Below are 14,018 nucleotides of genomic sequence, written 5' to 3' on the forward strand. Positions count from 1 at the left end.
CAAATGCATTCACACCTGAAAGATCAGCTGTAGCCAGATCTCACAGCACATCAGAGGAGAGTGAGCGAGATGCGGGCGCCTCTCCAGGTGGGGCCCGTGCTGGGTGGTGAGGGCACTGGGGGCGGGAGGGTCTATAGGGGAGCAGCCAGTCCTCAGAGGGAAATGAGAACAGAACAAGGAGGCACTGGGAGGGAGAGGACCTGCATCGGAAGATTTGGGGTGCCTGGGGACCGTTAGATGATGGAGCAGTTCCCTGGGGCTGCAGAACCATGTACCACAAATGGTATGTTTATCACATCACTGTTCCAGAGGTCACAAGTCTGAACCAAGGCATGGTCATGCTCCCTCTGACGCTCTAAGGGGGTCCTTCCTGCCCCTTCCAGCTTCTGGGGGCCCCAGATGCTCCTTGCCTGTGGCAGCACAGCTCCAACCTCTGGTATCTCCTTGTCTTCACATCATCTCACGACATCCTGTGCCCCCTTCTTATAAGAACACAGACTATTGGGTTAGGGTCCACCCTAATGACCTCATTTGACCTTGATTACCTCTGTGAAGTTTCTATTTCTAAATAAGGTCTCATTCTGAGGTGTTTCTCTGGAGGACAATGTAACCCCTAAGAGTGTTCCTTGTGGGGGTAGAAAGGAACCCCTCATAGGACCCCAAGCTGAAGGTGAGCAGTTCTGCCGTAGAAGCACGGCCTGGAAGAGTGGTGACAGCGGCAGCAGAGGCCAGCTGACGCTCGTGTGCATGGGCTTGCCCCAGGCTCGTGCTGATGAACGGCACGGGCTCTCCCTGTGCCAGCCCGGGCTCCTGGAGCACAGCTGCCGGCCCCAGCTCCAGGCCAGGGCTTTAGTTCAAAGGGACACCCCCCGCCCCCCCCACACACACACAGAGCACGGTGGTGTGGCAGGAATGGGGACACCTCAGACCACACCCTCCAGCCACCCTTCCTGAGACGCAGATACCCCACCGAAGGCCAGCCTGGAGTTCTGGGCTTGTTTTTATTTTGTTGAAAGTGGCAGTTTTCTCCCAGGAACACAATTGAAGGATAAGGGTCCTGAGCTGTGGCAGGATGCTCTGGGTCCGGATGCTGACCTTGCCTCTCCTTGGAGCCTAACCTCTAGCTTGGGGCCCAGCACATGGAAGATGCTTAATGTTGAGGGAATGAATAGTGCAGCAGTAAGATGGCTGATCAACCAGGGTTTAATCCCGCTGCTGTCATTTAAGTAGTGAATTTAAGCAACCAAGTTCCTAGACCTTAAGGAGCCTTTCTTGTCCTGTCTGTAAAATGAAGGCATGTTCCTTGCAGGCCCCTGTGGAGATGAAGCTGTAAGTGTGTATAAACCAGGGCCGGCATGTGAAGTTGTCATAAACGGCCGTCCCCTTGCTTCTCCCAGTCCCTTGGGCAGAGAAGGTCTGGACTAGGTGGCAGGAAAGTGTGAGGTGCATTTGGACTTGGCCGAATCCGCACCAGGAGCCGCGGCATGTCCTGCAGCAGAAGCAGGGAGTCGGAAGGGCCCTTCAGGAGGTTCCCAGCCAGCAGCCCCACTGTGAGACCATCCGGGAGCTGAGACACAGGGTCATTCTGTGCCTTGGGGAAGAATGCCCCAGAGGTCAACTCTTGCACCTGGGACACATCAAATTGACCTTTAGGCCCCATCCGTACCCTTTCATGTCGTACACACTCATTGTACCAGGCCCGTGCAGAGGGCACGAGGGACAAGGCACAGGCTAGGCCAGTGATGGCGAACCTCTTGAGCTCGGCGTGTCAGCATTTTGAAAAACCCTAACTTAACTCTGGTGCCGTGTCACATATAGAAATTTTTTGATATTTGCAACCATAGTAAAACAAAGACTTATATTTTTGATAGTTATTTTATATATTTAAATGCCATTTAACAAAGAAAAATCAACCAAAAAAATGAGTTCGTGTGTCACCTCTGACACGCGTGGTGTCATAGGTTCGCCATCACTGGCGCTAGGCCTTGGGGGAACTCAGGGTCTGGGGGAGGGGAATGGCAGAAATAAGGGCACTATGTGTGGTTGCTATGGAGACAGGTGCTCAGGAGACAGGTGCCATTTATTCTTTATTGCTTCTTCACATGTGAACTCACCTCGCAATTGTTACTATGAGGCGGTATATCAGAACACACGCTGCTGTAAGGAACAAAAATCAGACAAACCGGACTTCAGCAAGTAAGGGATTTCATTATCTCACTGTCTGGGGAGGCCAGTCCAGGGCCTGAGTGGCAGCTACACTTGTCCTTCAGCTCCACCGTCAGGAGCTTTTGTGCCCACGGCACCTGTAGGCGTCACTTCTTCATTCAAGAAGAAACTAAAGGCCAAAGTGCCATACGATTCCAGTTTCCCCAGAAGCCACAGGGAACACCTAGGCCATCTTCGTCCCTGGGGGTTGATGCCACTGCCTGTCACACCCCGGTCTGTCCCTGCTTTTGGCCTTCACTGTTTGCAAATCTAGTCACTTTTTGGAGAAATCAGGCTGCACCAACAAGCTGCTTTCTGGGGCTCGTTTCTGCACCACGTGGGGCTGCCTGATGCCTTCAGCAAAGGAGACCAGACCACGTTCTCTCCACTGACTGGAAACTGGCTCCCCTTGGGCTGATCACCCATCTCTGGGATGACACCCCATAGCCAGGCCCTGAGCAAGCAGACAGCACCCCGAGTGGCAAACACAGGCCACAGCAGCCTGACTGACCAGCTCAGGCGGCAGCTGGACTCCAGGCCAGCACAGCTGCGCCTTAGAGGTGGACCCTGACAGTGCGGCTCCCTACCCACAGCAGAGGAAAGAAAAGGGCTGAGGCTGCAGCTTCCGCCTTAGGTTCCAGAAAGGGGAGCGAATGAAGAGACAGGATTGATCAGAAAGGCGACAGTTTCAAAGGAGACTAATTTGGGCAAACAGGAGGTGAACTAGAATGTAATTTCCGAGAGGAGCAGGGAAACCCGTGTTAAGGAGTTAAGGGCTCGGACAGCAAAGGAGAGGGAACCAGGAAGTGTGTCCTGTTACCCCTGCTCCTGCACAGGCTCCTCCGCCAGCAGGACTGACACTCCCCTCGCAGCCCTGTGACTCTGACCCTGGTTCACAGAAGGGGAGTGACAAGGACAGGCCCCAGCCCAGCCGGCCTCTGGAGCAGGTTCAGATCGAGGCTGGAGGTCGTCTCCCAATCAGGTGGGGCCCCCACACCTGCTGCTCCCCCAGGGGCACGGGCTGGCGTGGTCTTCCCCTCGCTAGGTCCCTGCAAGCCCCCAGCCCAGGGAGCACACCCCACCTCTGCCCTTTTAGAAATGGGAACTGGTGCTCCTGCCAACAGGGAACGTAAGTCAAGGACGCCTCACAAGCCACTGAAACCCACATCCTGGTCACTGCTTCTCAGCTGCCCAACAGACATGGCTGTCCCTGCGGTGCTGGGAGGAAAGAGCACAGCCCAGGAGGCAAGACAGGCCACTTGGTAAAATGTTCAGACCATCACACCACTCACCCCAACCAGGCGAGGCCTCCCCCTCAAGAGCGGCTGCAGGCCTTTATTATGTGCCGTGCTGGGCCGCACACACAAGCGCACGCACACTTCACTGTTTGGTCTTGCAGTGTGGCAAGCACAGGCCACAGCCCCCAACCCTGGCGGCTGAGGGGTGTGGAGGGGGCGACTGGAAGGGAGAGCTTCAGGAACTGGAGCTGGAGAGGGAGCCACTCCGACCATGTGGGGACCCCAGGCAGCCCCAGTCACTAGGCCTTGCCAGAGGGCAGAGGTCACAAGGCAGGTCGAAGGAGACCCGGCTCATCCTTCAGTGCCGGGCCCTCAGCACCAGGCGGTATTTATGCAAAAAGGCTCAGTCTCCAAACTGAGGAGGGTGGAAGGGAGGTGGCGACAGAGGAGCCTGCGCTGGCCTCCCGGTGGCCAGGCTGGCAGCAGGGGCGGCTCAGTCGTCTGCCTCCTGTTTGATGTTCTCGATGGAAACAGGCAGCTCTGGACTCAGGGCCTTGTCAGGCGTGGCCGCTTCCACATGCTCTTCCTTCACACGCACAGCGATGACTGGAGAGGGAGGGGGTGGGGGTGGGGGGAGAGAGAGAGGCTGTGCATGTAACGCTGGGAAGGGTGGGGGCTCCGGATCTGGGGAAGGGATCTCACTCCCTAGATGGGGGTCTCAGGATGAGGCGGGAGAAGGCCCAGGCCCCGTCACACGCCCGCCAGGCTGGCTGTGCCAGAGACGCTGCACCTGCCCCTCTGCCGCTCACCCTGCCAAGCACGAGGTGGGCAGAGGTGGAGAGGCCAGGCTGAGCGGCTTGGCTCCGCTCAGATCTGGGGGTGGGTGTTTCGGAAGCTCTTCTGCCCAGTGGTCTGAGAAGGGCTGCTTGGTGCCCAGAAAATTCCCTTCAAAATTGACTGTACCCTTCTGTGCCAGGTGGGGAAGGAGAGGCGCCGCCCCTGAGCCCTGCCCACCAGCCCGCCCTGGGCTCTTACTCTCATCGGGAGCGGCCCCCGCCGAGACCTTCTCTGCGGCCCGTGGGTCTTCATCCAGCAGGGGCTTCTTGGACCCCTGTCTCAGGGGCCGCGTCTTGGTCGGTGGCATTCTTTTCCCTTTGAATAAAAACGGAATTAAACCCAGCATTAGGGTCACATCCATGAGGCTTGAAGGTTGGATCTCATCCAGCGGCTGGGCAGCAGAGCAGAGGGGACGGTACCGATTTAGGGGAACTGGCCTGAACTTCCGACATCACCCCTCAGGCCCTGTGCCCGAGGCTCAGAGCCCGTCACAACCTTAATCCTGCTCAGCGGCCTCCCATTGCGGGCACCTCTTCTCTGGGTGGTGCCGGTCATGGAGGCTACCTCGCCACCAGCGTCCTCTACTCCCTGCCCCCTCCAACCGGCTGCCCCGAGCCAAGCCCCTGCTGGACTCAGGACCTGCTGAGAGTGGCGCCGCCTGGGGAAGTGACCCTGAAGCTGCGGCTGCCCTTGCTCCCATCCCTGAGGGGGCAGAGGGAAGACCGGCAGCCTGGGGAGCAGCTTCGTTTCCTCCAGCACCTCTGACTTCCACACCCAGCAGCTGAGCACAGCAGAGGGGCGGTTCCTGTCATGGGCAGCATGGGGCCCCTCCCTCCCCTTCCTGCTCTCAAATACAACCTCCTGTCTTTTCCTGGCATCTGACCACTGCCAGGGACTAAAGGCTCCCTACTCTGCTCTGGGTCACGGAAGACAGGATGATGGCCCGTGGGGCCAAATGGGAAGGGGAGGAGGTGGAGGGACCGTCGTCACGACCTAAGTGACAACACCCAAGCTCTGCTCCCAGGGCCACAGGCCCTGCTGATCCGGGTCCCACACCAGCCCAGGCAGCTTTAGAGCATCACTTACTTTTCTTCCCAAACTGCTTCTTTCTTTTCTTCGTGGCCTCTTTGGCCTTCAGAGGTGTGGTTGGCTCTGTTGTTGAAAGAAAAGGACAAGAGGTGAGGAGAGAGTTCTGAGAGGACACAGGGTAGAGGCACATCCGGAGACCCCTGCCCACCCCTCATAGCCTCCCTGACACTCGGGACACCCCAAGAAGGAAAGCCAAAGTTGGGCATGAGAAAGGGGAAGGGGCTGGGGGAGGGACTGGAGAGCAGCTGTCCCTTCCCACCCTCGTCACCAGGGCTGCACCGAGGGACCTGGGTAGTTTACCTGGGTGCATAAGGGCACGAGCATATGACAGAGTGGGCAAGATCAAGGAAGGAGCTCTGCAGGCCAGAGGGAAAGGGAGACAGAGAAGTCAGGAGCAAGGGTGGGCCAGGAGACTTCTCGATCTCATGCCACAGAATGAGGTGGGCATGGGGCAGGGGGCGTGGTTGGAAGGAAGGAAAAATGAAAGTCAGGAGCCCCTTAGGGCTGCAAGAACCCAGACCTGTGGCCACGGGTGGCTGGAGCTGGTAGCCGGTGAGCTCGCACCAGCCGACGGGGTAGATGTCCGGGGACTCACAGTCCACCCACTGGTCATACTCGTTGTCCCAGCCGTCAAAGTGGATGCTGAGGAGCCGATGCACCACCCGCTTCACCGTGGCCACGCAGATGAGCCGGGGCTCCATCAGGTCCACGGCCTCCAGCTTCATGCCCACCTTGAAGCCGTGGTTGGGGCAGTCCTGGGAGGAGGAAGAAGGCAGTGACCTGGCCAGCCAGCTCCCTGCCCCAGTGGTGAGTGCCTGCAGGGGAAGGTCCCTCTGACCAATGGCCCCCCTGTACTTTGTGCCCAAGCACCAGTCCCTGTGGGAAAGGGACCGCTGGACTATTGGGGCGCGGTGCCTGTGTCGGAGCGGGGCCCTCTCCCCGGAAGTGGCTGATCTCAGCAGCAGATACTCGCTGACAGTGGGCAGGGCCAATCCGAGGCCACCCGGGTGCCCAGTCCTCAGTCTCCTCACCATGTTAAACAGTCTCGATGGAGCTGCTTTCGACTTGGTCTTCTCCAAGTAGGTGTCCCAGTTGAAAGTGCGTGTGTCATAGCCTGAGGAGCAGAAGGAGATGTGGAGGGAGGAGGAGGAGTGGGAGGAGGGGGAGTGGGAGGAGTCCAGGGGGGAGCACCAGCCAAAGGGGCGCCTGTAGCCTGGTCAGGCCAGTCTTACCTTTTGGGAGTGTGAGCTCAATGTCATTCTTTTGGCAGAAGGTGGCTGGGAAGATGGCGTGGGAGGAGGCGTGGTAACAGAACCAGTCCGAGCCATCGGTGGAGGGCCCCCCGTCCACACAGATCATTAGGTAGCCATCCAGGAGAACCTGGGGGTGGTCGAGAGGGGTACCCAGAGAACACGGTATCATGAGCTGCACCCCATCCCAGGGCAAGGTGGCTGTGGTGGGGACACGAGGCCATGGCTCCCCTGAGCTGCTGCTCCAGCTACGGCTCTCCGAAGCCTATGCTGGAGATTACTGACCCTCCTCACTGGACAGCAATCCGTGCCCACAGGGCCCCTGTCTGTCTTTGTGCCACTGTGTTCTCAGTGGGGAGCTCACGGAACTCAGGGCTCCAGGAGCAGGCAGCCGGGAATGTGGTGGACACGGAGTGAGGGCTCTGCACCAGCTCCCTCCCCTGAGCCACCTGGAGGTTGAGGCAGCCACAGGCTCACCTTGCAGATGGTTGCCACGCAGATGTTGCCCAGATTCAGGGGGTCAATGGCCTCCAGCTTCATCCCCTCCTCAAACCAACCGCCTTCTGTGTAGACAGCGCGAACCTTAAAGGAACGGGATAGCTGGGGCACCTGGGACAGCCCAAGTGCAGGGCGGAAGGAGCAGGCCTCTCCTGCCAGAGGCCTGGGAAGGGAACAGGGAGGGCCAGGGTCCTAAGGCCTGGATTGGACCCATGATCAAGGGGAAGGGGCCCAAGAGCTTGCCTCACCTTCTTGAACAGGTAAGGAACAGCATCACAGTAGATTTTCCGGAAGGTGGGATGGTGGGCCATGTCGCTGCGCCTCTCTTTTGGGGAGATGGCAGAGGGAGTGAGGGAGAGAAGGGAGTTGAAGGCTGCTAACAGGGCCATCGCTACACTCCCCAGAAGTGCGGGTGCTGCCCCGCAGGTGCTGCGATCTGTGTCTCAGCCCCCACCCGCCTGGACTAGAAGCTAAAAGCGTTAGGCACCCTCCATGGGAACTATTAGCCCCAAGACCCATTCTCCTCCCAGGTGACAGGGGGAAGATGGGGCCTGTGGTCTTCAGTTCCAAATCAGTTTTACCACCTGCAAGCTGAGTGACCTTGGTCAAGTCACTCAACCTCTCTGGGCCTCAGTATTGCCAACTGCAGGGTGGAGATGAGCACCTATACCACAGGGCGTTGTTGTGGGGTACAGAGGTGCTCCCACCCAGCCTCGGGGTGGCAGAGCTGGGGTCAGGCTGCCTGGGGCTCTGCTAACCTGACAGCTTGATGCCGTGGCCGACACGCCGTGACCAACCCACTGGATGGATCAGGGGGCTCCACATATGGCACCAGAAGTCGTCGTCACTGTCGCCATCTTCGTACAGGAGCCGTAGGCGACCTCCAATTACCGTGTCCACCACAGCCATGCGGGTCCGAGACACCTGGGACTTGTCCACCACCTCCAGCCGCATGCCCTGCCGAAAGGGGTACTTCATGCTCTCCACCATCTGCAACATCAGAACACAGGCCTGCTGTGGGCATGGGGCCCCTGCCACCACCTTCTTACAAGCAACCAGAGGACAGGGAAAGTGGGGTGGAGCCGCCCGAACACTGAGTCAGGAAGTGAGCCCTCCTGTCCCCCGATTCCACCCTGGCCTCCACGTCCTGAGGATGACACTGAGAAGGTAGGCAGCTCACAACGCGCACACCAAAGTGCCAGTAAGCCAACCTGCGGGGAATTACAAAACCCTTTGCAGACTAAGGAAGCGGGTGCCCAGAAGGTCAGGTGACTTGCCCAGAGTCACACAGTCATTCGTGCCAGAGCTGAGCCTTGAACCTGATCCCAGTATCCAGCCTTGTGCTCCTTCCGGGACCTGTGTTCTGACCCACAGGTGTCCCACACTCCCCTCTCCTGCCCGCCTCCTGCTGGTGGCACGCACAAGCTTCCTGAGTAGAGTCGCCTTTGCTTCCATCCATCCAGTTCCAGCTCTGGCCTCACCGGGCCGCGACTCTGAATGGCTTTTGTAGCACCTCAGTAGCAATGCCTGCCCCCTCTGACGCAGCAAGGACAGTGACCAAGAGGCCCACCAACTGCTCTAGAGAGCCCTGGTGGTGGGCATGGGTGACGGGGCAGGAGATGCTTTGTTTGCTTAACTCTGGTGAGGACTGGGGACAGTGAGCTCCGCAGGGCTCTCTCAACCCCTTGGCATGGGGGGACTGAGCTGTGCTATTTCAAATGCCACCAGAAGGGAAGGCGTCTCCACCACAGACCCTCAGCCCTCAAGGCTGGAATGCACCACCCCAACACCGACTGCCTGGCTGGTCCATTTAGATGAGGGAGAGATGCAGGTGAGGCCTGGACTGGGGTCCCTCTGGGCTGCCCCCCACCAGCCTCCCTGATACATTCCTTTCCTCTGCACCCACCCATGGCAGCCCACAACCCAACAACCCTACTCCAGTGTTTATGGTCACAACCGGAACCTGAGCTCTGCAAGGACAGAAACTAGGTTTGCCTTGACTCCGGTCGACATTCTCAGCTGAGCACAGAACTAGGCACAGAGTTAGTGCCCAGTTAATGATTTTTCTCAGCAACGAACAAACACAGGCAACACCAGACACTGGCTGATGGGTCATTCATTCAAAAGATTTTACTAAGCACTGACCATACTGCAGGCATCAAAGGGCATGTTTGAGTTGAAGCTTCCTCCACAAACCCACCTCTTACCCTCCCCCCCCGTCTTCACAGGCAGCTGCTTTGTGTCCGCTCCAGCACGCACTGCACACCTGGGTAGGTGACAAACCGCACGCTTGCCGACTGGTTCACATGGAACCCTGTTCTGCCACCAGAGCCAGTCCTTGTAACTTCGGCAGAAAAGAGGCCACCTTAATACTCATAGTGCCCTGCACCACCACCATCCTCTGCCTCATCTTAAGACAAGGGCCAGCTGAGAAAGAGTGAACAGTCATCCTCAAGGCAAATCTGTCAACTGTGCAAGGCACTATGGGAAATGCAGGAGGAAAAGCTTACAGTTTGGTTGGAAAGAGAATACAAAACGATGATTAACAACAGATAGAGAGATAAGCAGCAAGTGAGTAGCACCCACTGAGTTCAAAGAAGGGAAAAGTCATTTCTACTTAGGGAAAGAAAGTCCGAGAACGCCTCCTGAGGGCTGGGGACCACCTCTTGCTGCAGGCTGGTGCCGGTGCCCTGGGCGAGATGGCAACTCCCACTCCATCCTTGTTCTCCAATGCTGGCTTCCATGCCACCCACACCCTATTGACCAAGGTCAAATTCAAATGCCATTTTTTCCATGAACCCTTCTTTAATACTTATTCCAGTTCAATTTCGTGTCATGGCAGCACCTGCCCTGCATTCCCTGCTCACTGTTGTGACACCCAGGCAACAAGGGAACCACACCTGTGAGATCCGGGTCAGGAGACCTGAGGTTCGGCCCCACCACCTCGGTGAGTGAGCCCCAAGCAATCTGGCCTCTAGAGTGGGAGAGACTGAGTCTTCACTCTGTCCCCTTGAGATCCCTTTGAATTTTTACCATGTGTATAGCTTTTTAGGTTAAAGAACTAAATAATTTTTAAAATTACAATTCAATGCCACACAGGTGGTTCTGAAGCACCTCCCTGGTTCAGAACCAAGGCCACTTTATAATTATTCATGTGCATGACTTCGTGTCCTCGGCCAGACAGGAGGGTCCTGGGATGCAGGGCCTGTGTTCCCACAGCACTTAACAAAGCCTACTGAGCCATGCTCCTGAACAAGGCCCTGAGCACAGGTGAGGGCCCAGGAGAACAAATGGCAGACAAGGCAGGTGGTCGATGCGGCGGGATCAGAGTCGGGCTGGGGAGGAGGCAAGAACCACCATCCTTCCTGGAGAACCATGGAGCCACTACGGACTGTTAAACAAGGGTCTTAGGAAGAACCAACAAGCAGCAGGAAGCACATCAAAGAGGAGGGCAGGAAGGGGACCACTGAGGAGACCCAAAGGGCTCAGTGCCAGACCTTGATATGAAAATCCACGGGGAGCGTCCTGGAGCCCACCAACCGCTTCATGAGGTAGCCCTTCCAGTCGGTGAACTTGGCGTGGATGGCTGCGAGACAGAAGATTCCTGGTTACACGCTGACAACACTTCCACCGACAGGGGCGCCAGAGCCACCCCAGAGACCAGCAGAGGAGATGGACGACTTATTTCTGCCTTTCGGTCCGCAATCACCTCATCCTATACAATCAGGCTCTAAACCTGGAGCTGCCACGAGGCCTCTGGGACAGAGGAGGCAAGTGGGTTCTGTTCTGCCTAACCCAAGGGCTCTCGGAAACCAGCACACGGAAGCCCTCATCGACTCACTCCGGGGCGGCACCAGGATCTTGCTGTTGATGGCACACCAGCCGATGGGGTGGACATCCACAGTTCCCAGGTTGCACCAGAAGTCGTGGCTGCCATCATTTTCAAAGCCCTCATATCGAAGCAGTACTCGGTACCCTGGAAAGGACACGAGCCGCAGTGAGGGAGGGTGCGATGGGGAAAGGTATGTTCTTAGGCCTTCCTCCTTCCGCAGCCTAACCCAGACTTTCAGCTGCCGCCTCCAAGAACTCCTTGCAGACACTGTGGTCTCTGCTGTCCACCGAGTCATGGCCAAAACAAACCCATGCCACTTACTTGGAAAGCAGTGCGGCATAACGGGGAGAATTAATTTTCTATAGCTTGATTATCCCTGGAATAAACCTTAAAAAATGGGAGTTTCCAAACTCACCCAGCTCGGTGGTCCCCTCTAAGGCAGGCGAGGTAGGGCTGCCAGGGTGCCAGCAACTCCAGCAGGTAGGTTTTGTTGCCCACAGCACTGCCCACCCATCTACAGACGCCACTCTCCAGACCCTGCTCCTCTTTGGCCAGAGGACACCCACCTGCGGCCTGGATGACAGAGGCGATCCAGTACACCCGGCTGGGGAGCACGGCGTCACTGTTGAGCACCTCCACCTTCATCCCCTTCATCACATCCTCCCACTGGTCATAGAGTGGGACCTGGGTGGGGACGAGAGAACCCAAAGGAAACAGTGAAGTAACTGCCTGGGCTGGCAGAGAAGAGCACTGGCCCCATGGCTTCCCAACTGATTGTGTCTTTCGCCTTTTCGCATCAGTCACTGGATGAGGAAAACCAGGCACAGGACGAGGGAGGAAGAGATGAGCAAGGTGTGTCTGCTGCCCTTGAAGAGCAGTCAGGGAATGGAGATGGGGTGGCCAGGGTGACGGTCAGAGATCCAGTCAGGCAGCCCCGAGTACTAGTCGGTACAGGACCAGCTCCTCGCTGTACCATCTTGAGCATATCACACCTGTGCCGGCCTGCATGACACATTACAGCTGCTAGTGCTTACCACGTGCCAAACCCTGTTCTTGGCACAAATATCACCTCCTTAAATTGTCACTCAAGCCTGGGCAGTAAGGATCATGACCCCCTGATCTCTCAGCCATCGCCACGCCGGCTCTCACAGAGCCGCCCACCACACATTACTCCCGGCATGTTCTTTCTCCACCCCTCCAGCTCGTCCTCTCCACCTGTTCACGTGCCCCCCTGACAGCAAGGGACTGCTTTTTGGGTGCCTTCCCACTGACTAATCCTCACTTTGCTGCCAGGCACCTTGATCTCCTTTGGGGAAATTCACCTTTTCTGCATCCCAGCCTGCTTAGGCCAATCGGGGTATGCTGTCCCATGTCCCTGGCCACAGATTGGGTTCATCATAGACCTAGAATGCTACCCAGGCACACAGGAGCGGGCTTTTCCCAGAGCACATGAACCGGACATGTTAAATGCAAGTATGTCGTTAACTCCCCTGCAGCAAAGGTGCCAATGCCAGGAGTGCTAGAGAATTCAGGGCAACTAGGAGAGGCCACCTGCACCAGCAATTCAGAGGAGTCGAAGGTCAGCTCTTCACTGTTCAGGGCACCCTGCAGAGTTCAGCAGCAGCTCAGAAAGGAGAGGCCAGGGGGTGGGTTTACTCTGGTGAGAGGCCTCCACCTACATTTCCTGGTGTTTTAGAAATTGGCTTGGAAGACAAAAGAGTGCTGCTCTAGGCCTCCCTCCTAGCCTGCTTCACAGTCAGCACCTCCACTCCACACCCAGCCCCCAGGGCCTCACCCTGCTGGTGTTTCTCAATGATAGGGGCCAGGGAGCCGTCTGCAGAAGGGGCTCCAGGAGGCATCCACATCCGCCTCCCAGGGACCAAGGGGCCCAGGGTAGTTCAGAAGCACCAGGCTTTCAATGGGAAACATGGACAATGGGAAGAAAGGAGAAAAGGAGTTCATATTTGGTGCTCAGACATAAGCTAGCACCACGTTCCATTATGTAAATAACAAGTTCCCCTCAGTGAGGGTCCGAGGGAAGACTTTTGCAAAGAAGTGAACAGAAAGGTAAACGAGTAACAAAGCTGGACTTCAACCACCAGGACCCTGCTCCACCACCACTGTTCTCTCGCAGTGCCAATGCTGCGTCCAGCCTGGAACAGTGTTTGCGAGGCAGTGAGGTGAGGTGGGTGGTGAGCCCCTGGGCTCCCTGCTCCCTCTCCCCTCCCCTCCAGGGCACTCACGTGCTTAAAACAGCTGACAGGAGCAGCCTTGTAGCTGTGATCCTTCAGGAACTTCCCCCAGTCGAACCCCAAGACCAGCGCTGCAGACAAAGAGGAGTTGAAGAGAGTGGAGTCCGGAGCTCAGGCAGCAGCCACTCCAGGCAGCTGGCCCCTGAGGAGCCTGGAGAGGCAGGTCCCTTTCCCACCACAGCAGCATCTCAGTCCCAAGTGCATGGCGAGGCCACCTATCCCCATACCTGGCCCACGAGTGGCCATCAGGACCTTCTCCAAAGGCTGCCAGACTCTCAGGAGTAAACAATCAGAAGGAAATGTCTGGCCTTTCTTCCCCCAAAGGAAAATGAAATTCAAAGACCCTTGAGTTTAAATTCCTCAGACCTCCCCTGACCTGTCATTGGCTACAGCAGGCAACCCTCACGCCCATGGAGCTCAATTTCTGTCAGAAACTCTGACCACTCAGAGCAGAGTTGCTTTGTGCCTCTATTTAACTTGCTCAGAAATTGCTCCGCACTCAGCACTCAAAGTTCCCTTTCTTATTGCACCACCCCTCTCCCAACTAGACCTGGTTTTCCACCGCCCAGGGAAACGGAAAGCATAGAGCTAACATCATTGCAAAACAATAGAGGCTAATTCATGGCTTTTGAATGATCAGTGGGGGTCCTGCCATTTAGGGTGTCTGAAGGGATTTTCTGCAGTGATTTCCACAATAGCTACCAGGTGAGGAAGATGCAACCCACAGTAAGCCTGGGTCAGGGCTCTTTCTAGCGGACCATCTTTTCTCCTCACTCCCAGAGTGGGCCCCCAGTCCTGCCCCCCCCCCCCCCCCCCC

The 14,018-nt window shown here is 57.0% G+C and overlaps 1 protein-coding gene across 3 annotated transcripts in view; it reads right to left on the reverse strand.

Moving 5' to 3' along the window:
- Positions 1-2,062: 2,062 nt before the first annotated feature.
- L3MBTL2 (l(3)mbt-like 2 (Drosophila)) overlaps positions 2,063-14,018 on the reverse strand; it is a 19,075-nt gene continuing 7,119 nt past the window's right edge. Inside the window, exons 5-17 of one of the 3 annotated variants that reach the window (XM_014543837.1) lie at positions 13,193-13,272; positions 11,516-11,633; positions 10,959-11,093; positions 10,615-10,703; positions 7,876-8,074; positions 7,366-7,442; positions 7,097-7,201; positions 6,602-6,749; positions 6,401-6,483; positions 5,890-6,124; positions 5,367-5,432; positions 4,479-4,595; positions 2,063-4,049 (exon numbers count right to left, since the gene is read on the reverse strand). In XM_014543837.1, the coding sequence (XP_014399323.1) occupies positions 3,937-4,049; positions 4,479-4,595; positions 5,367-5,432; positions 5,890-6,124; positions 6,401-6,483; positions 6,602-6,749; positions 7,097-7,201; positions 7,366-7,442; positions 7,876-8,074; positions 10,615-10,703; positions 10,959-11,093; positions 11,516-11,633; positions 13,193-13,272 (1,565 nt within the window). In that variant the 3' untranslated portion in view covers positions 2,063-3,936. Of the gene's footprint in view, positions 4,050-4,478; positions 4,596-5,366; positions 5,433-5,669; positions 5,726-5,889; positions 6,125-6,400; positions 6,484-6,601; positions 6,750-7,096; positions 7,202-7,365; positions 7,443-7,875; positions 8,108-10,614; positions 10,704-10,958; positions 11,094-11,515; positions 11,634-13,192; positions 13,273-14,018 lie in introns of those variants that run through there. The other 2 variants (XM_005871370.2, XR_313877.2) reach the window with 2 other exon arrangements.

The sequence above is a fragment of the Myotis brandtii genome, unplaced genomic scaffold, assembly GCF_000412655.1.
Source record: "Myotis brandtii unplaced genomic scaffold, ASM41265v1 scaffold339, whole genome shotgun sequence".
In the NCBI taxonomy this organism is placed as follows: Eukaryota; Metazoa; Chordata; class Mammalia; order Chiroptera; family Vespertilionidae; genus Myotis; species Myotis brandtii.